Below are 27,978 nucleotides of genomic sequence, written 5' to 3' on the forward strand. Positions count from 1 at the left end.
TGGCTGGCTGGGAAAACTATGCTGACCTGGGTGCATCCAAATTAGATATTGGCATGGTTGCATGTATTACACAGTGGGAGTGCTGCTCTGGCTCAGTCACCCTGCTGCTCTAAATCTGGGCAGTGCTCAGCTCAGCAAACACAATGCAACAGCAGGGAGACAGCATCTCCACATTCTCATTAAGCTGCAGATAATAGCCAGACAAAACCAGGCCCCCGCAGATGTTTATTACATGTCTTTTTTCCTTGAATCCAATTGTCTGCATTTTCTATTTATCTGCCCTTATTCTGTATTCATCACATGGATTGGAAGCGAGGCATACCAGTAAGCCTGTTGGAAGCCCGACAATAATTTGCAGATTGTAAAGTAAGAGACACAATTCCTCATGGATATTCCATATGGATGCACTTTAAAGAGCTGGCATTAAAATTCAGTGACATATAACACGCATCTGATCTCTTGTAGTGGCAAGAGCTGAGAGTTATCCATCTATTTGGATCAGCCACAAGCAGCACTCCCCTAGTAAATCAGCTGAAGGGATGAAAGAGGAAAGGGATGGAAAGAATGCCAGAGGGCAAGAGAGGGGAGGAGAGAGAGAGAGACTGAGAGAAAAAGCAGGAGCAAGAGAGAGAGAGAGGGGAGAGAGAGGGGAGAGAGACAAAGAGAGAGAGAGGAGGTGGCCATCATATCCCTCCCTGTCTTTGATCAGTGGTCCATGGGGAGCGGCGGCAGCGCGGATGGCTGGTCCACGGCTCCTGAGGAACGCGGCTTCAAATTCCTCCTTGCTCTCTCCCTCGCTTCTGCAAAATCACTTGTGGGCTTTCAGGGCACGGCAGCTGTGAAAACAGTTCATGGCGTAATACGTGCCAGAAAAGACCTGGCTGACGCACTGTGGTGCCATTGTCCTGCTGTACCTTCTTCACTTGTGCAAGATGAAATTCCCTTTAGGTCAAATTCTACTCTATCCTATTCTATTCTGTTCTGTTCTATTTTATTACAACTTAGTCTAAACTATTAGACTACACACACACACACAAACACACACACACACACACACACACAGGGAGGTCAGAGGTCAGTCTCAGCTACAGGACACACATCTTTGGACACACAAAAAACATGGGAATGTGGAATGATAAGCTAGGAAACATTACATTGAAAAAAATGAGTAGGCCTATATGGGGTAAGCACATTATGCATTAATTAGTAAATTATTAGCAATTAATGTGTTGTTCAAATGTGGCAGAAATCAAACCAGATATGTTGAGTGATATGGCTATTCTGTTTTGGGTTATTGCTGAAGACCCTGAATTGTTAATCGTACTTTTTTATATAGTTTATCCTCGATGACATCACACAAACATCCCTATAATATTCCTAGAGGGATTTACATTTTGCTGCAATATGTATTCTTCTAAAACATGATTACTGCAATTTAGTTCTTTTATAGTTCTATAGCCTACTTGGACTGAAAAAGTTTGAGGTAAGCCACTGAAGCCACTGATTCCAGTTCACAGGGCTCTGCTGGTGAATCTGTGCAGGGGCCGTCTCGTCTTCCCTTCCTTGCTAGTTTCTCTCTGGTTGTGAATGGGTGCAGCGGAAGCCCCGCCCGCCGCGGATGTGACGGGAGCCAATGGAAACACACCGTGCGTGGTGGAAGGACGTCACATCATCGGCGGCCGTCGTGGTGGGACTGCTGTGCTCTGCTTGGCTTGCAATCTCTGAGAGCACCTCTTGTTGTTGGAGCCACCAGTTAAACACTTTACCCGACTGAGCATATTTCACGGAGAGACCGTCCTCACAGTCTCGTGGGAGCATCGAGAGATAATTTCTGTGCGCGTGGAGTGACTGTGAGTTTTTTTTGAGGAACAGAGGAGGAGGAGACTGGTTGCCTCTCCAGTTTACATGCAACCAAAGCCACTTTGATACGACCGCTTAGCTAACAAGCTAACAGGGACTGATTTCCTAAACTAGCCAGCTAGCTTGCTTGCTAGCTACATCAGCTGTGTAAATTATCTGGACAGCGGTAGCAAACAGAGTGACTAGTACTTATATGTTTCGGTATGTTCATGGTTAAGAATGGTGCCAATGTCTGAGATTGGGTATGTTGAATGTATCGGGCTCCGCTGCCCGCTTGGTCGCTAATTTCCAGGAGGGAAATTAGTTAGGGTAGCAAGAAGTCTGCACACACCTTGCTGCTTCACAGTCTTAAGTTTGTGGCCATTCTGTGCGACATTATTATCAGTTACCGTTTTGTTCTAGCTATGAACCCTCAATGCTGAAAATGAACGTTTAGGGCAAAGGAAACGTAAACAAAGAAAAGTAGGGTGCCACTTTTGATGCCCTGACTTGAGCGACTGGATCACTCTGCTGTGTAGAAACTGTAACCATAGCCAGTTAATCGATACAATTATTGACGAGGAGAGAGGTGGATGATCATTATAAATCGCCCACATGCACTGGATCAATTCTCGGACTTGTGAAAGGCATCTGAAGCAGAAGGTGGGAGACGTGAGCGTAAAACCCTTGCAGCCCGGGGGAAGATGGCGGAGCGCTCCCGTCGGAGGTGGTGAAACCAAAACTTGGGGACTTCTTGGATTTATCACCAGGCATCTTATCCCAGACTGTAGGACACATGCAGGCCAAAAAACGGTACTTGGTCCTGTTCTCCGCCGGTGCGTGTCTCATTCTCTTGTTCTGCTTTGGGGGGATACAAGTCCCGCTATCCAGACGGGGTCCCAGCCGGCGTGATGACCGCAGCCTCGCCGGTTATCACCCCGGGGCGCACTGGCGTCGCTTCCTGGGAGCCCTGGAGCCGTTCAGCCCCTGGAACCAAGAGGAGAGCGACGGTTACAACGGGCACATATCGCCGAGGCAGAAGAGGGACGCTGTCTCAGGCGTTTACACCGGGAGACGCTGCAGGATGGACTCATGCTTTGATTTCACCCTGTGTAAAAGCAACGGGTTTAAAGTTTACGTCTATCCCCAGCAGAAGGGGGAGAAGATGTCCGAGAGTTACCAGAACATCTTGTCCTCCATCGAGGGATCCAGGTTCTACACTTCTGACCCAGGACAGGCGTGTCTGTTTGTCCTGAGTTTGGACACATTGGACCGGGACCAGCTCTCGCCCCAGTATGTGCACAACCTGAAAGCAAAAATCCAGAGCCTCCCTCTGTGGAACGGGGGCAAGAACCACATCATCTTCAACTTGTACTCCGGGACGTGGCCAGACTACACGGAAGACCTGGGCTTCGACATCGGCCTCGCCATGTTGGCCAAGGCCAGCATCAGCACCGAGAACTTCCGGCCCAATTTTGACGTCTCCATCCCTCTTTTCTCCAAAGACCACCCCAGGACAGGCGGGGACAGGGGCTACCTGAAACATAATTCCATTCCCCCTTACAGGAAGTACGTGCTTGTTTTCAAGGGGAAGAGGTACCTAACTGGAATAGGTTCAGACACTAGGAACGCTTTATATCATGTCCATAACTCGGAGGATGTGGTCCTCCTCACCACCTGTAAGCACGGGAAAGACTGGCAGAAACACAAGGATGCGCGCTGTGATAGAGACAACACAGAGTATGACAAGTGAGTAAACCCCAACTTTACAGCAAGAGACACAGTCTCTCAACCCATTTTGATTGAGTCACACCACATGGTTGCTTTATGGGCATGATGTTTCATGCAACACCATCATTACAAACACATGTTTCGCCGCCAAGCTTTGTTCAAACCCACAGAGCTTCATTTTAAATCCTAGTCAAGATCCCAGGGTTTCCAAAGATACCAAATATGTCATGCTGAATTAGAGGGACATGTGTATAAAATGGTACAAACATCTAGATTTTTTTCCATTTGATGTAATGGTGCAGTCATAAAAAATGGCGCCATGGGTTTGAATATTTCACTCATTAGTATGCTATAGCTTCAGTGAAATGTTCGGGGTGCAAGGGGTTAATATCCATTGAAAGTATCCTCTCTTCTTTATTTTCTCCAATTATATCTTGACTTTTTGTTTTGTCCTGATGCTTTACCCTTATGGGGGTCTTACATTACATTTTAGGAATTCAGCTGACACTCTTTATCCGGAGTAATTTGCAATGAATGAGCAGGTAGGGGTTCAGTGTTTTACTCTAGAACACAGGACACATGGGATTGAACCTGAGACCTCCAGGTAACGGGACATTCTCTCTAACCACTGGGCTACTATAATGAAGTATATTGAGTTGGCTGCATGATCTGACTGTACCCTAACCTGGGTCCATAGCCCTACCCCACCCAACATTCACCACACTGGTAAATGTTTTTTATTCCATTTCTTTCTATTCATGTTTATGTTCCCGTTTATTTTTTATTTGTTGCTTCCATTTTATATATCCTGCAAAGCACTTTGTTTTCTAAGCGCTCTATAGATTAAGGCTATTAGACTTAAGAGCACAGATTTTGGGACATCATGTACATGTTTCTTCATTATACTTCATGAACATGGGGCAGTGTGATGCCAGTGTTGTTCAGTTTGGGTTTCAGATCATTTCATACCAGGATTTGAGGTCTGTTATGAAATCTGAATGCAACATGGTTTGAGGACTGTTTGGAATTTTCCATGATATGCTTCGTTTTCTTCTGGTCAGTCTATTTTGTTAGACAACAATAGAGATGATTCAGTCAATAATTGTGAAATGTCACATTCTGAATTGTCCTCATATGACTTTATTTTGCACAGTATGCGTCATCAGGCAAACATGAGTAGATTTGATGTAATGATAGGGCACATGGGCCACTGTATTAATGTTTTAACAGTCCTGATCCCCCCAGACCGCAGTTGTGTCTGTCCCTCTGAATACAAAAACCCCCACTCAGCAATCTGATACAAAGTAGCATGAGCAGTTGTTTGCCAACAACTCTAACTAACAACATTTTTTCACTATGCTTCGGTTCTTTGAAGACCAGTTCATCCTTCATTGATGTTGTTTAGCTAGAAGGCAATATTGCACATTACCTAAAGCTTGCCCTGTGCATCATCACCCAGTCCCACAGTTTGATCATACAGTTTTTCTGGGCCCAAATCTGATGAGCAAACTGGCGTCTGTCTCCCTGCTTTGGCCAGTGGGATTCATTTCATGTCCCCCCAGACTGTGCTGTGTTGTTACTGGTGACTGTATGGCGCTGGGTGTTTGACTGTGGCTCTTTGGGGTGGATTAGCGTGGACAAAGCACTGGTGCCAGTTAGGGGAAGCCCCTCTGGCCCCTGTTTGCTCAGTCATTTCCCAGACAAACCCAACCCCATCAGCCAGGAATGCCCCGGCCCCAACCTGTGTCCTGCGTGACCCCTCCGTTGTTAGGGGTTCCTGCTGTGAGTGACCCCCATGTCAACCCTTTCCTGTGTTGTTGCTGCAGCCAGTGTCATCAGTTGTTCAATTTGGGTGACAGACTTTCATAGCCTGTTATGGGGTCTGTTTGGGTTCTGACTGCAATATAGATTAGAGTGAGAATGACTGAGACGTGTTTTCTTTCTGTCCTCAAATCATAAGACAGCGTTGATGTGTTTTCCTGTCAGGGTGTCGAATATGTTTGTTTGCTGTTGATCCTCAGAGGATTCTTGTGTTTGTGTCTGTCTGTGTAGGTAGGTATCCGATTATGAGGTTCATTCGTTGGTTCATCAGAATAATATTCTCTCTCTTTCTCTCCCTCCCTCTTTCTGCCAGCTCACTGCTTGGTGCCAAGTGCTGCCTGGGAGTGATTGCACGCAGTGAGACGGGTGGCATCAGAGCCATAACCCAAAGGAAAAATTAATCCTCCTGTCATTAAGTAGCATTGAGGGAAGAGGCTGGCTTTTCTCTTTGGGTATCTGACTAGCCCTTGTCGGCTTAGTTTCATTGCGAGGCTATGTGCAGTGGTTTTCAGTCAGTACATCCTCAGTAAGCCACATCGTTATCAGTCAGCGGGCTTTGGTTTGATCCCCAGTCCACTGCAGAAGTCCTGTTCTATTAAATAAAATCAATTTGCTGGTGCCAGACGTTTCTTCCTCTCTGTCCTGGTAGAGGACGCAACAATGTCTGGAAAGTTAACGCGCCGTGCGAAGCTAATAATCTGGCTGAATCCACCAGCTTCTGCGGTTGGCAAATAAAAATAGTAGTTTTCTGCCCTGGCTTGCATAGTTTAAAAAGAGTATCAATCAAGGAAATCGGTAGTTCATTTAGCGACAACGGCCTAGCCTGTAGCTTTACCTCATTATTTGGCTAGACCTAGCCCATCTAAGATTAATTTGCTCTCATCTGCCTTTGCCCTTGGAAAACTGAATAATGGACTTTCCACCATCCATTCATTTATAGTGCCCTGGAAGGGTTGCAAAGACAAATAGGATAGGTCCCACCTTAGTATTCATCCATTGCTCTACTGTTTTAGTTAGTTCTAGAGTGGATACACACTACAGGATTGTTTAACTAGGTGTAATTAAACACTAAAGTTTTCATTCCAGCCAAATTTTCCAAGGTTGGTGTACTTGGAGGAGTGCAAAGTATAGCCTATTTCTCAGCCAGATCTTCTAAGTTTTGTTTGGATTGGATCTGGTAAAAAACAGTCCATGTGCAGTGATTTTACAGAACACTGCTTTAGGCTATTGAGACTCATCTATTGCAATATTCCTATCATTTTTGGTTGTGTGTGCAATAGACCACTGTTGCTTCTTCTTTACATCAGACTTCATGCCTGTTGTATTTTCAGACCTTGGCAGACTGAAATAAATTGCTGTTTTTTAAAGCAAGACATTCTTAACTCAGCGCAGAGGTTTTTTTTAAAATAAATAAAATATATACAGATACATGACCGCCAATGTGAAATGCTGTTGGCACTGATAAATGAATAATTGATCACATTCATATTTTACCCCCATTATGGCTAATTACCCAAGGATGCTCCAGATGTGATGGGCCCCATAATATCCAGTGCAATCAGTTTATCTTAAATGTTCCCCAATTCCCCGCAAGGTGGTTCACAACAGAAATACTTGGACGCTGGATTAGGCGTCCTGACTTTGGCTCAAATGCAGTTGGAAGCATGTGGCTTGGCAGTTGGCACTGTGTTGGAGGATGGTGTTCTCTGGATTAATGCACCTCTTGGCATGTGTGTCAGTGTATTTGTTTAGGGGATACAGGGCTGTTGCCTTTGGTGGAAGGCAGCATGTCAATTGCCATTTCCAAATACAGATGAACTGATGATAGAAACAGAGATGCTGGGGTGGTGATATTGGCCATAGTACTATGCCATGTACTCAAGGTAGAGTCTTGCCCCCGGTCTGTTATCCTTTCTATCTTATCGTTCATGTCCTTGTCTTAACTCGCCACTCTATACTATTCATTAAAGCACAGATGTCATAAAAGAAAGAAAACAGAAACACAGAGGCTCAAGCTTTATAGATGAAATATGGATTGAATTTATTTTATCATTGAAGGACAGTGGTATGGATATAACATTTAGCCTAGGTCTGGTTATCACAAATGATGTCCTTCATGGTTTTATGGCTATATTGGCCTTATTCAAATTGTTTTTCCTCGTTGTAGTCACCGCTCTGTAGTGGACCATGGAATTCATTACATTGAGCATTTTATTTAGCCTTTTGGGAGTGCAAGTTGGGTGGGGTTTTGCCTTTTTGGGGAAATCCAAATGGTTACATTATGCCTGACAAGATTGATTCATCAGTCCCCAGAAGTTGAATCATTTTCAAATGGTAATCAGACCCAGGCCTGTTCTGTATCCAGGGACTGGTACCCAGCTGCGCAGGGCTTGCCAAGGGCATGGGACTTGGAGGGGCCAAAGGTATGGGTGGGACAGTAGTCAAGGAAGTCAGTTGCCAAGGAAATCAATATTTGTTGTTGGGTCATGATTCAACTTTCCAAAGAGTGTCTCCTTCTGGCGCTGTGCTGTAAACAACACACTAGGAGGAATAAGCTGTATGTGGCTTACTGCAACTTGAAAAGCAAGCTAAATAGGCCTAGCTCTTAAAACACCCCCCTGGATTAAGCAACTGTCAGACTGTCTTGGGTGAAGACACAGGCCTATTTGTTTGAAATATTTTAACAGCTGCAAGTGTGCTTGATTTGGGATTTTTACATACACTACTGCTACCAGCTTGCTTGCAAAAAGCATAAATCAATAACCAATCCACCAATGTTGGCCATGAAAACACTATTTTGCACTTGTCTTCTGTTAATAGTCAGTCCTCAACACAGGTTGATGTGTGTGATTGTGACTGAGATGCAACCTCCCGTTATGCAGCCCTATGGGTCAGACAGTGCAGTCTGTGGTCTAACTGGGTGGAAGTAATAGTTTCTGTGCCTGGCTGTGGCCCTTTGTACAATAAATCCCCCTTATCCTCTCCCACTGACAACAAGGAAGTTGTGACAGGCTGAATGCAGCCTCTCACCATAATGACCATGTAATGGCCATGTAATTCCTGTGTAATAGTTGAGATTTTATTCTCCAGATGTTGGCCGAGGCTTGTATATGGGGGTTGTTGATATACTGTGTGTGGGCGTATTTGAGGGAAAAATTCCATTAGTTATTGACAATAAATTCTATTGTATATTGTGTCATTGTATTGTGTTGGTCGCAATTTTAGCGTGTTTTTGCTAACCCATTATATTTATTAACTCTAATTTTCACTCTTAAGATGTTATGGTCTTTACAAAACACGCTGAAACTAAATGAAAATGGAAATAACTGTCCTTCATTGCCTACTTCTCCTTTTGGCTCATTTAGTTTCTGTTAGTGGTGATTGGCATGGGGACTCTGCGAGTTAGCTAGGCTATCTTTTCTAAGATGTTTTTTTTTTTAAACTCGAGATTCCTGCATTCCTTTGGTACTTTGATGAACGTTGCTCATCCACTCGATGAGACAGACTACACTACATTACCAGCAACAAGGAACTTTCGGCTATGCTGTGAATAAGTGGGGAAAATTGGATCAGGAGACATTATTGCATTCTTACATTGTAAAAAAGATCTCAAGTTAGAAAAGTATCAGCTAACAAATATGATACAATTATGTCGCTCTTCGCTGCCTTATTTGTTGCTACCTACACATCTTTGAAATATCTTGAGATTAAAGCTAAGCAAGTAGCCTAGTTCAAGGTCTAAAATGTCTATATTCTATCTAATGCTCTATTTTGCAAGTGAACTCTGTCTTCGTTTTTGTCTGTTTAGCCTATCTGTCATTTCCCTGCTATTTCCAGCCAGCTGGTACAGTCAACTTTTTGCTTCCCTCTCTCCCACACTCTGTCCTTCATACATCTACAGTCAGCCACTGTGTACAAGCCTGTAATACGGCCAAAAGAGAGCAGAAAAGACACGGCAGGAGGCAGGGCAGATGCAATTTTAACCTCAAACTGAAAGCCCTCTCACAGCTTGTTTCCAATTAAGAGGCCCTGCCAAGCGAGAGAGTAAGAGAGGGAAAGGGAGAGGGAAGAGAGGTGAGGGGAGAGGGAGAGAGAAACCGAGAGAGGGATACAGAGGAAACAGGAAAGCAAAGACAGAGAGAGAGACTGAGACATGGAAAGATAGGAGAGAGCGAAAGCAAGGGAGAAGCAGAAAAGAGGAAAAACACACGAGCCATCCAGCAGTGAGATGTGAGTGTAGCGGCTGGCTGGGCGCTGACGTTGGTCTGGTAGGTGTATTTATAGAGTTACAGGGTTTTTAATCCTCAGTATTGGCCAAAGCCCCTGGCAGAGGGCTGCTAGCCAACTTCATGCAGGCTCTACAGAGCTTGGGGGAAATGATGATCATTGGGGGAGGATGGTAGATCTCCGAGTTCCTGCTCATTAACTTTATCTACCTTTATGTGTCACAATGCCTTTACCCATTTCAACACATTGGATCCCCAATTTGTCATTTTCTTTGCAGAGCTTCTGTCTTATTTTGTCACAGATATAGGCTACTGTATAATAGTTTACTATGTTGCCTCACTTCTTTCTCCTGAAAGGCCGTTTATATGCCCCTGTTTGACATTCTTTTTTGTGCAGAGAGCCCTATACTAGCCAAGCAGGTCTTAGCTGCCCCTATCTGGACAGCGCTGTGGGAAAATGGTAGTCTAGCCACTCTGGAGAGGCTGGTAAATCTATGTGACTGTGTAATAGCTAAATTGCGTATAGGTTCAGTGTTAGAATATTTTAATTTTTCCTTTTATCTTGTTTCACTGTCATTTTCCATCTTCTTGGTTTGGAAACACAATGTCCATTGGGGGAGGCTGAGTTAAGCTGCTGTATAATAAATGTGACTGAAGAGTTTCAGTGTATTTTTCCCCCAGTTTGCCAGCTTCAACCAACCTGATCTTGCTTGCTTGGCCGGACAGAGCTGGTAGAAGTTATCAGGGTAGACTGGTAGACCACTAGAGTCCTGTATAATAGCTAGCCTAGTTGTGTTGCTTTTATGTTAGGGTGGTAACATTGTTCTCAAAGTCTGCTGTGCCAATTTACCGTCTACAGTCTGTTGTTTCCTATGCAGTGTTCTTGGCGTCAAGCTTCCATTTTAGGATAGTCTCCTTTTTCTGGAAGGCTGTTCCAGTTGCCATGCTTCTCTGCTCAGTTCTGCCAGCCAACCTGCTACTACTAGCCTCACTGGAAAGAGCTTGATGATAGAGCAGGCAGTGAAGGAGGTTGGTAAACCAAAAGCCACTCTGCATTAACCACAATTGCACAAAGTATATGTGTACTCTTCATCGACATAGACCTGGAAATGATACTTACATGACCATGCATCAGTTTTTAAATGGTCACTTTTTTAGTGGTGTTTCCATTGTGCTCTGCTCGACCAAATAGTGTTCAGTTTTCATATTGCTTCACATCAGCCTATTGCAATGTGCTGTATGGAGTAATGCTTTTTTTAATACTTTCCCCAGGGCCTAAGATAGGGCTTAGGCTACAACATGCACACCACCAGGTCCAGGCTAAATGTGTGCACATCATGGCAGAATTCTTAGAACCAGCAGGGCTTTGGGAGCACAAACTAAACAGGATAACCTGTTTATTTTGACTTGGCTCACAGACAAACCATAATGGCTGTGAATGAGATTAGACAATCCTTAGAGTGCTCATTGGCTGTTTGGAGATTCTATCTCCTTATTGTAAGTGACTGATCCATTGCACTCTGTCACACTAAAGGATGCCAAACAGTTTTGACAAGGCAGTCCATGGACGGCCTTGGACCTAGACCTGGGCAAAAAAGCCACAAGTGAAACAGTAACATGTCAGGGCAAGCATTTTAATATGTCTAGACACAATATTCATTCTCATGCAAAGCTTAAATCAGATCAGATGCACCTTTCCAGAACCAGATACATTACTAAGATTTTTTTCTTAGATTTGATACAAATGGAGCCGGCTGTGGGCTTAGCTTTGCCTAGTTAGTGCAGTCCAGAGGAGAATGGAGGAGTCAGTTTGCATTCAGAGCACAGTGTGTGTTTTTATTCCACAGGCTCAAGCTAGCTCTCTATGCATGACTGAGTGCCCTGTGATGCCACCTCGTGAATACATCCCCAGGTGTGTGTGTGTGTGTTTGAGATTTCCATTTCCACCATGACTGATGCAAACATGTTGGTGGTTGTTTACAGCAGGCAGTATTCGTTGACAGAATTAAAGAGTGCTCATATTTCCCTCATTCCCTGAACTTTCTGAGATGGAAAATGTTTCAGGTGGATGCGGGGTTCCCTGTGTTCATTATCGGGTGGAGACATGGTATTTTCACTTTATTAACAGCCATAACAGGCATTCAATGCAGTCCCTCTCAGCAGGCTAGAAGTTGATTCAGACAGATATTACAAAGATGGGTTAGTCATTAAGTGTGGTTTTCCAAATATGTCTACATAAGCCTATTTCATGCTTTCTACTGACAATTTTTATATGGCTATTATTAACCTAGCAAGCTAGAAACTCTCCAGATTGTTTTATTCAGAACAAAATTCACCAAGCCCTTACTGCTTCGGAGTTGTCAGCTGTATCTTTCCCAGCTCTTTGGTACAAGACTTGGCAAATAACCTTAAAGACTAAATCTCTGACCAAAGTGCCTAGTTATGACCAGTATTCCCTATCTCTGGCCAGAGGGAAGTAGGGTGAAGTTACCCATAGATGCTGATCTGGGGTGATTGTTGGAATTCCCCCCACTTATGAGTCAAACTTACCAAAAGGGGCGGGGAATCTGATCTTTCCCCATGCTTCAGAAGTTTAGAAAACATCAGCCTAGCAGGAACCTATCAGAGAGTATCATTAGCCTGGACATGTCAGCCAGCAGCCAGCTGGAGAACGACGAGGCACTACTGAGGAATTCTGTGGAAATGGAAGACTGGGAACAACTGCATAGTTTCCAAAATGGGGTTAAACAAAGCTTACTCTACACATTACTTAGGCTCTGTTACTCACCATCCTAGCAGAACAAATTCATTTTTTCCCTCACCCTAATACCATCAGGGATACTTTGGCAGCTGGGCTATAGTAGTATAGTAATCAAATGGTCTTTTGAATCCTCTGTTATAAATATGTTGAGTTTGCCGTAATAGCCTGTCCCCATGTTCACAAAATATCACAAAGGAGGAATGATGATCAAGCTTCAGATTTATGTCAGTCATTGAACAGGGACTTGATAAGTGATCTTTGTTTAGTGACATATTCTATGAAGCTTATAGAGTATGTCCCTTGGTTTCTCAGGCGGCGCCAGCTGTTTAGGTGCTGTCACTCAGTCCCACCTAGAATCAATTCATGTTTAATTTTTTGTTTCATTTCCATGCGATGGACATAGACAGGTAGAGACATTTAGCTAGGCATCTATACTGCTAATGAGCTGTTTCCTAAGACTTTATTGTATCGTAACCTGTCACACTGCCACTATTGAAATGGCTGTTCGAGTACATTGTATATATTGTCAACACACTGAGTTGTCAGCTTAGGGTAGGCTATGTTGCTAATTTCACACCGTTATGTTGAATATATCCCCGCATCATTTGTCATTGTTGTCCCATCCCGCTGGCTGTTCATTTCCGCAAGTCTTGTCTCCGAGGCTGTAAACAGGTTGAATCCCACAGGGGGAAACGCTGGCACAATCAGCCACCGACAACAATGAATTATGAGATGAGCTTTTCTGAATGGTGTGATAGGGGATGAGTTTCATATCTCTGTCTGTTGATGTCCATCTTTTGTGATGATGTTAGACGGTAGAATAGAAAAGATTATGATGCGCTGAGCCTCCTATGTGCCTCCAATCTCTCATTTTTACATCTGCAAATTGTCCGCCATATTTCCTTGTGGTTTTAATGTTTCTTCTTCTGTTTTCAATAGCTTTAATAGGACGATTTTGAACACTGAGCCTGGTTACTTTTTGAATCAGAATAGATGATATTTGAGAGATCATTTTATGCTAGAAAAACATAAGCTTTCATAAGCCTTTTGTTTTATGGTACAAATCTATACTTCTGCACAATGTGGATCTTTGAGTTGATGAATACTGGATAAGAGGGGCTTTATACAGTCTATAAGTCTAGCTAGGCCCATAGCCTCATTTCAAGGGTGGTAGAGTGCTAAAGTAGATGCACAGTTTCCTATTGGGCCTGGGGATTATAAACTGCTCATATTGAGAGGGCTTATGGTAAATAATAACTATGGGAAAAAGCAGATATAGCAGATAAATGAGCACCCAGGCAATCACGTGTCCTGCACTGTCATTCTAGATAACAGTGTCATGTCATCTGCCCCAAAGCTCTCTGACTCTGACATGCATGTGGATTTAATAACATCACGACTTGCGAGTACTGGGTTTTCATAGAATGAACTGTCAGCGAAAGTGAGCGAGCTGCACTCAGACTTCTGAGTGAAGAAAGAGGCACGTCGAGGTGACCTGGTGGGCTAAAGCTCACGCTATTCTCTCACATTATTATGGGCCTGAGTCTGGCTTATGACCCTCGCACCCACTCTCCTGTCTTCCCTGTTGCTTTCTACTGTACTGTCTAGTACAGAAGACACGCCATTTAAAAAGAAGCTTTAAAGAGAGAATCAGTTATGGGTGTGTTGGTGTGAATGAATCTTGTCCAGAACCAGCTGAATGCTGTGCTTTCTTTCTCAAATGGCCTTAATCACACTCATCGTTGCTAAAAGATAGGAAAGTTAAAGTTGTGATATAATCTGCCGGTATGGATGGTACTCCCATTACATCTCATATTGTGACAACTGTCTTAACGGTTCAATTTTCATGATAATTTTCAAATGTTCTTCAATCAAATGAACTGGACGAATTATGAGTGTGCATGCTGGGTTTGATTTTTATGATAATCTGCAAATCTTCTTCAATCATATGAACTAGACTAATTGTGTTCATGTGTGTGTATGTGCGCGTGCCTCATCCCGTAAACTGCCGAAAGTGAATTGTTTCTCAGAAGGGTCTGGTCGTCCACCCCCACCTCTGGATTGACTGCCGTCTCATTTTTCATTATCCATTCCGGGATTTGTAGAGGGGGAGGTGGGTGCTGGGAGCAGAGGGTATTACCATCAATGTTCAAATCCCATCACTCATCAGTAACTAGCAGCATCTATGGAGTGGCTAAATCTGCATTAGAGTTAGGCCTGCTGGCTTGTCCAGTGAATTGGCCCCTTGTTTAAATGGGTTCGGTGTGAACAATGAAACACCTGCTGCAGCCCAATATGGGAAGAGTGGAATTTTAGTCATGTTAAAGTTTGATAGTGTGTCCTTGAGCATGTTTTTGAATGCTTGGAGATCTTTCCTTCCCCCTCTCTCTCTCTCTGTATCTCTCTCTCTCTCTCTGTCTCTGGTCCTGTCCTGACAGGATGATGTATCTCTAGTCCTTGGCAGCCATGTGCAGGTGATGTATTCCACTTGGAATGCTGAGAGAGTGGGGTAAGGGACGGGACGGAAGTGTCCACGTGCCAGGCACAGAGTGTGGTCCATTCCAGGAAGAACCTTTCCGTCGTTATATAAAGGCACACACCACCATTCCCTTTCTTCTTGACAGATGTGATACGAGTGGGCTGGATTGAACAGCAAGGCAGAAACTAGGTGGAGCTGCCAAGTAAACTTGGATCCGAGAGGGTTAGGAAGTGGAAAAAGTACACAAGAAATGGTGATGTAACATGAGCAACTTTTTGTGGTAATGGAGATGAACAGAGTGACCTTCATCAAGGCTGGCACCTGGGAAATTGTCTAAAGTCAGTTTCAGGGCAAAATACAGTTAATAATAGTTGGTAGAATTGCCCGTTGACATTATCTAAAATAGTTTTGCTGTTGCTTCTAGGGAGTAGAATGTAACGTCACGGAACTGACTCGCCACACAGCAAGCTTGTGTTTGCGTGACCAGTGAAGTACATTTCCCCTCCCTTCAAGCTCCCAGATATAGTTGCTTCCTCAGCATGACAAGGGCTTTCTCAATTATCCCTCATGTACAATGAAATATGTTCTGAAAGCTACATGCAGAATTAAGCGGCACTCTAAGACCAAGGCCAGGCAAATCCTGTGGCTGTTTAATCCTCCAGTTGGTGTGGAGTGCAGACCTGCCAAGCCCGCAGACAGAGTCCCTCAGCGACTGTGACTTTTGATTGACTGCCACTAAAGACTTTTTTTAAAATTATTATTATTTCTGCTATTATTTTTGGAGTAGTGGGGGTTAGAGTAAAATATTAATCAGCCTTAGTATCTCTGTTAGTCCATGAATTTAGTAACAGGGTTTCATTGGCTAATTATGCATGTTATGTTAAGAGCTGGGATACATGAGTTTGACAATGAGATCAGTGGTGGGACTATGGATCAGCCCTGGTCCGTCTGTTTGTCAGGCACAGTATCTTCAACACCACTTTTGGATTTTGACAAAACGTCGCAGAGTGATGTGTGTCATTGATATTCCGGCATTTTCATAATTGCCCCGATTGGTCTAAGGTGGGGAGCTGTCTAAACGTCACACACAATACCTTGGACGCTGCTGAACGGATTTTCGCTAAATGTAGGGGAATGATGCATTTCATTGCTCTGTCCTGGCATTTGTTTTGACATCTGTATGTCACTCACTTGGACTTGGATGTCATCGATTGCGTTTTGATGAAACTGAGAGGAATGATGTCTCATTGCTGTTTTCTGTCATTTTCAAAATTGCACTGATTGGCCTAAGGGGGTTGCCACGACATTAAATTGTACAGCATGCACAATGTCTTGGACGCCAATGAATAGCACTAGGGCTGGGCGATAAATCGATTTTATCAATTAATTCTAATTTATGGTTTAGGACGATGTGTAAAAATGAAAATCGAGATTCACCTTAACCTGGGTAAATACGGCACGGATCGCTCTCTGTCAAGCCCCACCGCTTCCCTGAGCTTCTGCAGTTGATCGACACAAACAGTATCAAGGTGGCAGCACATGCATGAAGTGAGGAGCTTGTTTGGAAGTCGTTCGGTTTTGCAACGTCCGACGTCGAGTGAACCACAGTCCCTTGTAAAGTTTGTCTAAAGTCTGTGGCAACTAAAGGTAGCAGCGCGACAAACCTACTCTAGCATCTCCGACAGAGGCAGCAGCCGAGTGGAAAAGTGTGTGGCACTGTGACATGCACAAGCTAGCGGAAAAAGGTGAGATTTTGTTTTTAGGCCATATCGCCCAGCCCTAAATGGCACCCTCTCTTCCCTTTTCTCTGCCGCATAACATGAGGTAACACATTTTCTATTTCTTGCCCCATTACAGCTCTGTATAAGTTGTGGGGGAAGACATGTTTGCTGTTTACTTGTTTTGAAATGTACCATCGTCATCGTGGGACTGTGGCTGCTGTGTTAATATCTGGCAGTGCCGAAACATTATCAGCCACCATGTTGCGTGGCTTGGCTGGGTAGTGACTTGGATCATCAGATAACACTAGTACACACACACACACACACACACACACACACACACACACACACACACACACACGCAGAGATATGCTATCTCCCCTGTCCTCCTTGGACTCCACTTTGTCAGATAAGGGCTGCAACAGACACTGTCTGAAGAAAGGATAGCTGGACTACACACAATAATACCCTGTCTATGTGACAGTGTGTATACCCTTCCATAAAATGGTGGCCTCCCTTGACCCCTCACTACCCAGATCTTAAGTGGCTGCTCAGTGTTGTTTAACTCCACCAAGTCATGTCAGATCTGTGAAGAAAAATTGTGGAATATAGTTGTAAGAGGAAAAAATGAGGAATGGAAAGCAAGTCTACAAGATCAGTACTGTTTTTCTGGCTTGTTTGACCTGTTACCCTTTCAGCTATAACAAGCACTTCTGTTGAACATAGCAAGGAGTTGTTTGAGTTCTGCTGATATATTTTTGGTTTTCCATAGGCAAGCTGTAGCTTTGTAAACGCGTACATCTCATTGCCTGTTAATTGGCAATGGCAGCTGACTTGTGGAATGCTTAACGGAAGATAAAAAAAAAGTGTGTCAGCAGTCGGTGATAGTGCCTGTTTTCTGTGATTTCTGCCTGTCTCCTTTTTGTCACATGCCATTTTTTGTTGAGTAGTAGTTTGGATAAGCCTTAAGTTGTCACAGCTTCCCTGTGTGTGAGCTTCCCTGTGCCCATAATTTTGCATCATTCATGGTACACATTCCATTTACTTAATCTCAGGACAAAATGACATGAGGGAAAGCAACCTTAATGAACCAGTTTCTGAAGAGTATGAAATGATAAATACAATCCGTTCAGTTGCCGATGACTTTGACTATGATTTTGAGCCTGCAGAGAGGTCAGCGTTGTCATATATATGTTATGGTGGCAAGGCCGATATGCCAACTGGCGCCCTAGCAGGAAACACGAGGCCCTCGATGTTGGCCAGGCTTCATAGCAAAAATCCCCCAGTCGGCGCCTTCTTCCACCTCGGTGAAACTTGTGACTTCCCCATGTGAGGTCATAACCGGAGGGCAAAGCAGGAAGTGTTGTCTTTGATCTTTCCCGCTGTTCAAACTAATTACCTGCCCGCAGCAGCAAACACTGCTGGCCGTGGAATTCATTAACAGACGGTGAAGCTCTGTTCTGGGCCAGCGTGTCTGCTAGCATACAGAGGAATTCAGCTGCCTCAGAGAGTACCGTTGTGCAGCCTGCATTCCTTTCTGAGATCAGGTTAACTTGTCCTTGTGAATAACATTGAGAAGTTAGTGATAGTGTGCCGCAGTCTTTTCCCTAACATCTGGTGGGCCATCCTATCTAAAAGAAAGATTTGCATTGGTTTCAATGGAAAGTTTGTGTGTCAGATAGTGTAAATACTGCTTTAACAGGCTTTTTCAGCTTGTTTAAATGTCTAGGGCGGACAAATTAGGCGCAGAATGAAATAAACTATGAAATATGTGTAGTTTGTTGAGCCTCGTTATTTTTCTATATGGTACGAATATGAGAATTTGTTTGTTGTCTTAAACATGTCAGTAGCCTCAGCCCTAAGCTACAGCATTACATTTGTCAGCTGTGCTCACTTGGTATTCATCCATTGGATTATCCTCACATTTGATCTGTCGGAGGTTGCATAGGTTCAAGCCAATACTAGAATCTTGTGTATGTTTGTTCCTGCACATGTTTATGTAGACTGAGTGCCCAGAAGATTAAGACCACCTGCTCTTTCTATGAAATATACATGAAAAATACTGAACTCTTGAGTCATGAAGAGAGATGCAGCCTAGATGAAGGAGGAGGTTAAAATGGGATTTTTTAGGGTTTAGACAGTTGAGACAGGATTGTGTAAAAGAGGTTACAACTCAGCATTGGGAACATGCTGAGTCCGCCCCCCCCCCCCCCACTGCCCTCCCATTGACCCCAAAGGATTATGGAAGGCTGACAGTGTAACCTATTTAACTTACTGTGTGTGCCAGCAGTTTATTATACACTTCCATTTCAACAAACTTGTTCATTCAACTGGAATAATACAGCTGTGTAACATTATTCATTTTTAAATATTCTTGTCTTTATTTGTGAAATGGAGTTAATTATGGGTCCGCTTCTGGATAAGCTATACACAGTAGGATTTTTTTAAGTTATACAGTTTTGCAGTTTTCTGCTCATTTTCATTTGCATACTGTAATCAATATAATAACATGAATAAAAGTAACGTCTACACTCATGTGTTCTCAGCAGGGTCTTATTTGGTGTCAGTGTGAGCCAGTAGACTCTGCCTGCTGCGGTGGTGTGTGTGTGTTGCATCATGGTATCAGTGCAGGATTACGTCGCCATCCCCCACAGCCATCACATTAGTGAGTGAGGGCTTATTAGACGGGTTGAAACCTAAGGGTGGGCAGGCAGTGTCATGGCAAAGCTGGCCCGCCATTCAACTAAACCTTGATGAGAATTACCATCTTATGGGGACATCAGCGCATGCTTTAAAGTGATAGCATGCACATATCTATAGAAGCAGTCAATCTTCAGCATTGCTGCTATGTGCATTTAGTCTTTTTTTTTTCTTGATATTAATCTGTGCAAACAACAAAAAGACTTCTTAAAAGGTGTACCCTTGACTTGAGTTCTTTTTTTTTACCGCAGTACAACATGCATGTTTGAGCACTTGAAGGGAAAACATCCCGGTGTGGAGGATGACGGAGCATCATTATTGTAGAATGTGTAAATATTACAGTAGCGTTGTGTTAGTAGAGCATCAGAATATTTGCACATAGCCTGAGATCACTAGATGCAGTATTTTTATTGTGTGGGTCTAGTTTGGTCAGAACGCTAGCATGTTAACAATCTGAATACACATTGCTGATATTTTATTCATTGCTCTAATCAGGAGCTATTCAGGCTTAGTATGCAAGGCTGGCTATGCTGAAGCAATGTTCAAGGAGCAAATGTTGCATGGATATAATTACTAATAAACATTAAGGCTTATGTTTTATTGAAATTCAAACACTGTTGACTGTCAAACTACAGAGGCCGTGCCTGGAATAAGTGTAGCTCATTTGGAGATGATGCAATTCTTTTTTTGTAGTTTCAAAGACATGCAATATTTAAATTTTGTACATACAAAGTGGAATTGTCACTTCAGCAAACCCTCAAACATTATATCTGAGTTTTATTTCTTAAAGCATTTATGTTTATTATGGAGCCTAAAATATTTTCTGGAGGGAAGGCCAAAACAGGACAAGTTGATACTGTTTCGAAAGTAGAACACTTTTTCATTGTTTTGACTGAGTATTGAACTGTGAAAATAATTAGTTGTAGCCCTTCTCAGTTACAAGTCAGCAATTAATCTAATCGATGGCATCTCTGCCACCTCCTTTTTGGAAAAACGTCTACAAGCATAAAAGTGGGACTGAAATATTTCAGAAATATTTCTGAAATTCATAGGCTGCTGTGCAAAATTGAGGTGCTTTACTGTATTGGAAACCTGTTGAGTGCCTTTCTCTAGATGATATCTCATTGCTGTGAGAAAGCTGACACATTGTCCACTTGTCAGATTGTCTAACTCAGCAGCAGACACACAACAAATAAGGCATTCCCTGTTCATCCCTCAGCATGAGCAGCATTGCCAACACCTCTTAGCCGAGTGCCACAAATTTCCCCAAGCTGCTGTAATTTTGTGTATCCCCTAGGATAAACTGCAGTATATTTCCCTTCCCCATCATCACCACTATCGCTGCCACCCTGTAATCTCTCTTTTTGTCACTGAAGGAATTGGGGCTTCTCTCTTCTCTGTGGTCTGGTAATTGTGAGGTAATCATCTTTTCCCTCTTGAGGGCTAAAAGGCTGTGTTTACACTTCGTTTTTGGCGGCTCAACTTGGCGAGACCCTAATTTACTCTCCCTCTCTCTCCCTCTCTCTCTCAGCAGCAGAATGAAGCTGCTCTTCTCATTACTTCACACTCACTTTGCACTAACGCCAGAGGAACTTTTTTTTTTCTGTTCCCAATATATTCAAGGCTGGCTGTCATCAGTAAGTTGGATAAGCTCTGTGCGTTTTCCGTGTGTCATGTGGAGCTTTTCAAGTGTTACAGTGGATATGGACATTGTTTGATGAGGTTTGCCAATGCATCTAGTGACCTGTGAGAAGGTTTTCAGTGTTGTGTCACAGACAGTGGCTCTCCTTTTGCATTATCCCCATGCAGTGTCCTTGGTAATAATTGTCACATCCACGCACACACAGTCACACTCACACTCGTGGTTCAAAAGTACAGAAGTACACTGAGATGAAGTCAGCCAACACACTAACACATTCCTCTCTCTCTCTCTCTCTCTCTCTCTCTCTCTCTCTCTCTCTCTCTCTCTCTCTCTCTCTCTCTCTCTCTCTCTCTCTCTCTCTCTCTCTCTCTCTCTCTCTCTCTCTCTCTCTCTCTCTCTCTCTCTCTCTCTCTCTCTCTCTCTCTCTCTCTCTCTCTCTCTCTCAAATGCACATACACATTCACACACTCCCATGATCCTGCAGTGTTCTGCTGTTGCGTTACGCCCTCAGATGCAAATCCAAATCACACTCGCACACAAACAAACAAGCGGAAACCCTCCAAAGCCGAGTTCCCAGTCCAGCCAGATCCTAGTTAGGCTCCATCTAAATCCCTCTCCTGTCACGAGGGGTATTGGATCAGATCAGTTGCAGCCTGCGGGCCCATTTGATGATGCATTGATAGGAAACCCAGCTGATAACATCCCATATTCCGAACTGAGAGAGACAATACAAAGCCTTCTTCTCTCTGTTGCGGGTATCGTCACGGTTACTTTGCCATTTAAGGGAGGAGGCTATCTGCGAGCTGACGGGTTTTTTCACCCTTGTCGAAAACAAAATTATGCTACCCACATGCTCGCGCGTTCACATTTTATTTTATTTCTTCGTAATTGTCTTCTTTCAAGTTTTCTTCGCCTTGATTTCCATCTGTCTCCCGCCGTCTCCCCTCTCTCTCCCTCTGTCCCCCCGCCATCCATCTTGCTCCTTACCTCTTTCCCTCCCCTCCTCCCTCCACCTCTCTGTCGTTCAATCCCTCTCTCCTCTCCATCCCTATCTACCCCCCTTCCCATCTCTCTATCTCTCCCTCCATCCGTCCCTGCCTGGCCCAGGAACAGAGACATTCCTGACCTGGACTTATCTCTCCTGCGAAGCAGCCACTGCAACAGCAGCGGCAGCTCGACCCTATCTCCAACAGGAAGTCGGCTACTGGCTGTTTCACAACATTCCTTCCAGCTCAGAGACCTCTCTGATTAATCTGCTCAACTTCCCTCTTTGTTCTTAATGGGATACACTCACTGGCCATGCATTTTCAAAAGGGATTTGTTAATCATCCGGAGACTTTTTTTTTAAAACCAGAGCCTAGATGTTGATGGATAGCCGGACTTTTAAGTCTCAGCCCAGGGCACCAATTGAGATGTTTTAGCATCCTCCTGGGATCCAGGCTCATAAAACCATATTGCAACTCTTGTCATATGTAGACTCAACAGAATGAGGCCTGCGTTTGGGTTCTAATATGTAGTTGAAGAAATACTGGCCGAGACTATTTTATTTTTTCTGAAGGCAGGCTATAAAACCTTTGTGGGTTTGCCTATGTTGCCGAGTCTTTATTTTCTCTCTGAAATACAAGATGGAGTCTAAGTACATTTAGATTCCTCACCAATCATCCTCAGCTATTGACTGAGAGGACAAGCCACTGGCTGGTCCCTGGAGTCAAATAGTTTGACCTGACCTGACTGATCTGACATGTTTATGTTCCCAGACTTTACAAGTCCGCCCTGACATTCCAGCGCTAATGGCCGTTCCATTAACAACAGTCATTTCATTATCTCTAGGACTCCCTTGTTCTGGTTTATGGCATACGGAGAGCATTTCAAAGGATCCCTCTCGTCAACCTCAGATCTGGCGGATGGATGATTAACTGCTGATTAGGGATTTGGGCGAGCGCTTCAATTCTCAGTTCCTCTGAACTTTTGTGCATTGTGTGAAATTCAGTAAAAGATTTGCTTTTATCACATAGGCATTTTATGTATGTTGATGAATGCGCTAGTTTTGGTCAATGTGTATTTGTGTGATGAGTTTGGAACAAACTGCAGGCCATCTACATTTTGAGGAGGGATATACATAGAGATGGAAGGTATCTTAAACTCTTTGATTCCCCTCGTGAGAGAGGGCTCAAGACGGATGGAGAGTGGAAAAGGGAAAGGGGGAAAGAAGAGTGATAGAAGATTCAGAGCGTAGTAATTAGGTGAATTAACCTGGGGTCATACGGAGCAGTGGTGGTGCTTGAGACCCCCTGTGTGTGTCTGTAAATGTTTTATGAAGCTCTCTTTGAACTTATTAACTAGAGGAAGATGGGTGAGCCATAGGTGCCTTGAGGAAATCAGTAAAGGCTTTGTTTTCCAAAAAGCCATCTTGGTACTAAGATCATCTGCTCCATTGACTTAGGGTGGAACAAATGGTGTTTTCCCTAAAGCCCATTAAGCAGCAACTTCAGTCCTTCCACTGTCAGAAAATTGTCCCCGCTTCTGAAAAAATGTAAGCATGATATAAATTCAGCATCTGTCCTTAATGCTTACCCAAAACAAACAAATAAGAGCAATTCTAGTATCATTAGTCCACATATCATGACAGCTAATCTGGGTGTCAGAACTGAAAGTACCCTGCTTTCTACTGCTACTCAATTTTTTGAGGAGAAACACTGAAAGATGTTGGTAGAACTGTTGGTAGAATTTGCGAAACCAGGCTCAGAATATCATTTGGAATATAATTGGTCAGAAAAGAACAAATAAATGGAGCACATATTTCTGTAAATATAAACTTGGACTCCCCAGCAAATGCTGTCTTTTGTCCAATCAGACAACCATCTCTGTTTTCTCCATTAGACATCAATTATCAACAGCCATGATGTAGCCTGCAGGAGCTCAAGCTATGAGTCACCATGGACGGGGGAAATTCACTGCTAGCATTCTGAAGCGTCTTTATTTGGCCTTTCCTGTCCTGTGCCCTCTGAAATAATTTCTTTGTGATTGGTCCTGGATGTTCCACCACAGGAAATGTTTTCGCCAGTGAAGGGCTTACTGTGGCAATTTCCATTTCCATTAGGAAAGACTTTGGACGCAGTTAAAGATAAACTGAAATGTCACCAAAATAGCCTAAGATTTTCCCCTCTGCAGTCAACCAGTGAACATAGCTTTCCATACTGGTCAGTCTCATAACAAGGATATGCTTCACAAACACACCCTGTTTATTCTCTTTTTTTATGCCTGGAAGAATCTGTCATTGTAGTTTAATCCTACAGGTGTAAAAGTCATGACACACAGCTAAGCTCTTGCAACGATGTAAACAGGTAGTTTACAGGTAGTTAGATATTTGTCACTACCTCTCTCTCACGCTGTCATCCACACTGTTTTTGTCACAGTAGCCTGTCCCTGTCCCTGCTGAAGGCAACATTGTCTATCTCTGTTGCCTCAAAAGTTGCTCATCTATCACGGCTTCAGGTAAAAGAGTCGGCATTAACTGCTATTAAGTACAAGCTAGTGCTGTGAAAACCCATTCATGCAGAGATCACTGTTGGCCATTAATCTGTGATGCTTCCATCCTGAGGCCACCGGTGTATTTTAGGCTCCATAAATTTAGGCGAGTGTAGTATCACGCTGTTCTCACTGTCACCCTGACCACTGGATTTTTGTGCGTCTGGGCCTGAAATTCTTGGTTATTGATTGACGGCCTTGCTTTGCAGGGTCAGATATCACAGTGTAATTTGAACCTTGTCTCTTTTTTAGTCATGCATGTCATTGGAGAGTACGCAGGCATGTACAGGGACACATGTGTAAGGACACGCACACAAACACATGGACACACACACACAAACACACTTCAAGGTCAAGTCGCTTGGCGTAGGTGAAATCTTGCAGCAGGCTCGGTGTACCAGATTCCTACAAGCTCAATAAAACTGCGGCTGTCTAATGTTTCCAAATTCCTCAGGGATCGCTCTCTTACAGCAGTCTAGTGCACTCCCCCTATACCAGAGCCCAGTCCGCCATGTAATATGTTGATGGCTAATTAACCCCACGTAATATGAGTGTGTGTGTGTGTGTGTGTGTGTACATGCATGCGCTTGTGCAAGTAATCCAGGGCGCTCGTTAACCCCACTTTACCAGCAGTGTGTTTGATTGCTCGGTATGTAAAAGGCTCATCGTGTTCAAAACAGACATGTAATGATTGCTCACATGCCTGTTAACACGATGTAATGTGTGCCTGTGTTTGTGTCTATACATGTGCCTGTGCAAGCCCTATGCAATCCTACCTTCCAAAGGGTGTTTGTGTATGTGGGAGTGTGTATTTGTCTTTACATATGCAAGTCTTATAATTCCTTCAAATGGGGTGTATTTTCGTGTTTATTCCAAGCCGTTATGTGTGTGTGTGTGTGTGTTTAAGTAAACCATGTTGGTTTTCCCTCTCCGGGCGTGTCTGTGTGTGTTATGGAAATACATGTCCACCTCCTGCTGTGCTTCTCAGGAGAAGCACAGCAGCTGGGTCTTGGAGGGCCTGGCAGTGTCTGGTACTGTTGAAGGCACTCTTGATGTGTTGGGATCAAGACGCGGCTTTATGCGAATGTGCGCGTTTGCACTGTGTGTGACTCAGTTGCTGTGTGTGGCTCCGGTTGTGTGTGGCTTGGATACAGCGTGTGGTTGACAACTGCTGTTTTTTCCTCTCTTTCCCTTTCTCATCTGATGACACTCACTTTCACTCAGTGCCTTTGAGGCTGAAATTCCTTTGGCTTGAACTCATGGTCCTGGCAACAGCCAACAGCCCATCAACTCGGCTCAACTCTGACAGCAAAGAGGAAGCAGAAAATGAGATATGAAGTCAGTACAGGATGGGAGAGGGGCGAGAGAGTAGGACAATACTGAAGCTGCCTTGATTTCTCCCTCCGAAGTGGAGCCTATTTATGTGGAGTTCTCTGTTCTCACTGTTCTATGAACTGTAGGCAGTGCATTCTTGGGAATTTAGGCCATCAAGCGCTTGAATTTTGTTATTTAGGTGACCATCTGAAAACATGACTTTTCACTTAACAGCCTCTGCAAAGATACTGGGCTCCCTTGTCCCAGAGATGGTGTCGTTGTTAAGCCCCCCACCCCCTACCCCCCAACCCCCTCACCCCCTAACACACACACACTTAGCTAAACCACTTGCCCCTGTGTGGACCTGCATTCTGTCCATTACAGCACCGATTAAGGCATATGCGAGTGAATTAGGCCAAGGCTGAGCTTCTCAGAGGAGTCTTGGTGCCAAGTTCATATTTGATGATTGATAATGTTGTTCAGTACATACCTTTGACAATATGTGCTCCAGTTAGCTGATGTTTTCTGACCAGTAACTCTTCTACTGACAATCTGGGGCTGGTTTTCATAAAGCGATCTTTGTGAAATTAGATTATCTTCCTGCTAAGGTTGTATTGAGAAACTCAGAATAGTACAACTTGGTTGTGATGTAAGGAAGTCACAGGAGAGACTGAATGATTTAGTAATGATTTAGCTCGACATCTGCATTCTTTGATCTTTCTCATTCTCATGGCATTAGTTAGTCAGAATTCCCCCTCTGATTTAAAGAAAGACAGGGACAAATCATTCTTTCATTTTAGATTTATCCATCCCCTCATTCATGTTGAAATGCATGTGAAAGACTTTTACTCAGGACGTGGGATGTTTTTAAAGGTTTTGAGCTGAGAAAGAAAAAAAACAGATGGAGGAAGAGAATTGAGAGTTCAGATGAGTCAAAAAAGTGACTCAGTCATCATTACATCCACACATTTTTTTTATTTGTAGAAGTTTGAGTCAAAACTCTATGGAGCTTCTTGCATTATCTTTGGTTCCCAAAATGTTCATTTGTGTGTATGTGCTGAAGATGGCTGGACCACCCTGTACCATGTACTCCCACAGTTTCCACAAATCCCAATTTCCAATCCACCACACCATCACTCCTCTGATTAAACTAGCATTTTGAATCTAGTTGTCGTTACATAGATAAAGGCTTCAACAGTTGCATCATACATGGTCAGTCAGATTATTTGGACAGAGCCTAGATTACATAATAACAAGCCAACAGTAAACATGTCGTCCCCCACAAATGATGCATTCTCCCTCTGGGCCAATCAGTGATAATTATGTTACCTTGTTTTGACCCGTAATCGTAGCACCTCCCTTGGGCCAATCACTGTGGTTTGAAAATGCCACAACACAGTAGTGAGACGCGCTACTTCCCCCAAGTTACGTCAAAATCTGTTCAGCAGTGTCTGAGATACGGTGTGTGATGGATGAACAAACAAAAGAACAGACGAACGGAAGGAGACCGATTCATAGTCCCCAGCGATTTCATCCTAGGGGACACGCTGTCCCAGCAGGGCAAACAGACATGGAACGAGACAGTTTGGGGGATCCCACATGAGCACTTCAACTTGTCATAGTCGAGCTGAAGCAATGCCGCCTTTGATTGCAGCCCGCTCTCTGAGTTGTTGTGTTGTAAATGCGTGTGGTCTCTTACCCAGAATATTGAAGACAAACACATCGGCTGTTCTTCGGAGTCTCCTCAGGCACTTGACAGAGTGAGCCCTGCATTTCTGTTTTTACAGCATCTATCCTCGTTGCTAGGAGACTGGTTGATCTTTTTCTTGACCCAGCTCACTTCCTGTCATTCTTTCTTTCTCTTTTCTCTTTCTCTGAAACACAGACAATGTTACAATCCCAGTATTATGAAATGAAACATATTTTATCCATTACTGTTGCACTAAATTAAATTCCATCCATGTGTGAAATATTATTATTCAAAGATATCCTAATAGTAGATCTCACAAAGCATGAAAATCAACGTTGTTGGTTTACAGTTTTAGTGCCTTTTCACCATTTTGATGTGCTTTCATCTTTCTCTCTTTTTTCCAATAAGAGACCAGGAATAGACTCTGTCTCATTATTAATGTGAGTGGTGGTATTGAAGTAATGATGCTGCATTAATACACTACAGATACACCCTAGTCCATTTAGCTTCCTGTAGATTGCTTAAA

At 43.6% G+C, this 27,978-nt stretch overlaps 1 protein-coding gene across 1 annotated transcript in view; it reads left to right on the top strand.

Annotated features, from left to right (window-relative positions):
- The first annotated feature begins 1,737 nt into the window (after positions 1-1,737).
- Positions 1,738-27,978, top strand: part of LOC139647801 (exostosin-1a-like) — a 49,487-nt gene continuing 23,246 nt past the window's right edge. Inside the window, exon 1 of the mRNA XM_071523774.1 lies at positions 1,738-3,588. Coding sequence (XP_071379875.1) covers positions 2,636-3,588 — 953 coding nt within the window. The 5' untranslated portion in view covers positions 1,738-2,635. The remainder of the gene's footprint in view (positions 3,589-27,978) is intronic.

Source organism: Centroberyx affinis, unplaced genomic scaffold (assembly GCF_046629955.1).
Source record: "Centroberyx affinis isolate AG114_WGS23_722 - 3 ecotype Tasmania unplaced genomic scaffold, CSIRO-AGI_Caff_v1 ptg000102l_1, whole genome shotgun sequence".
NCBI classification, from domain to species: Eukaryota; Metazoa; Chordata; class Actinopteri; order Beryciformes; family Berycidae; genus Centroberyx; species Centroberyx affinis.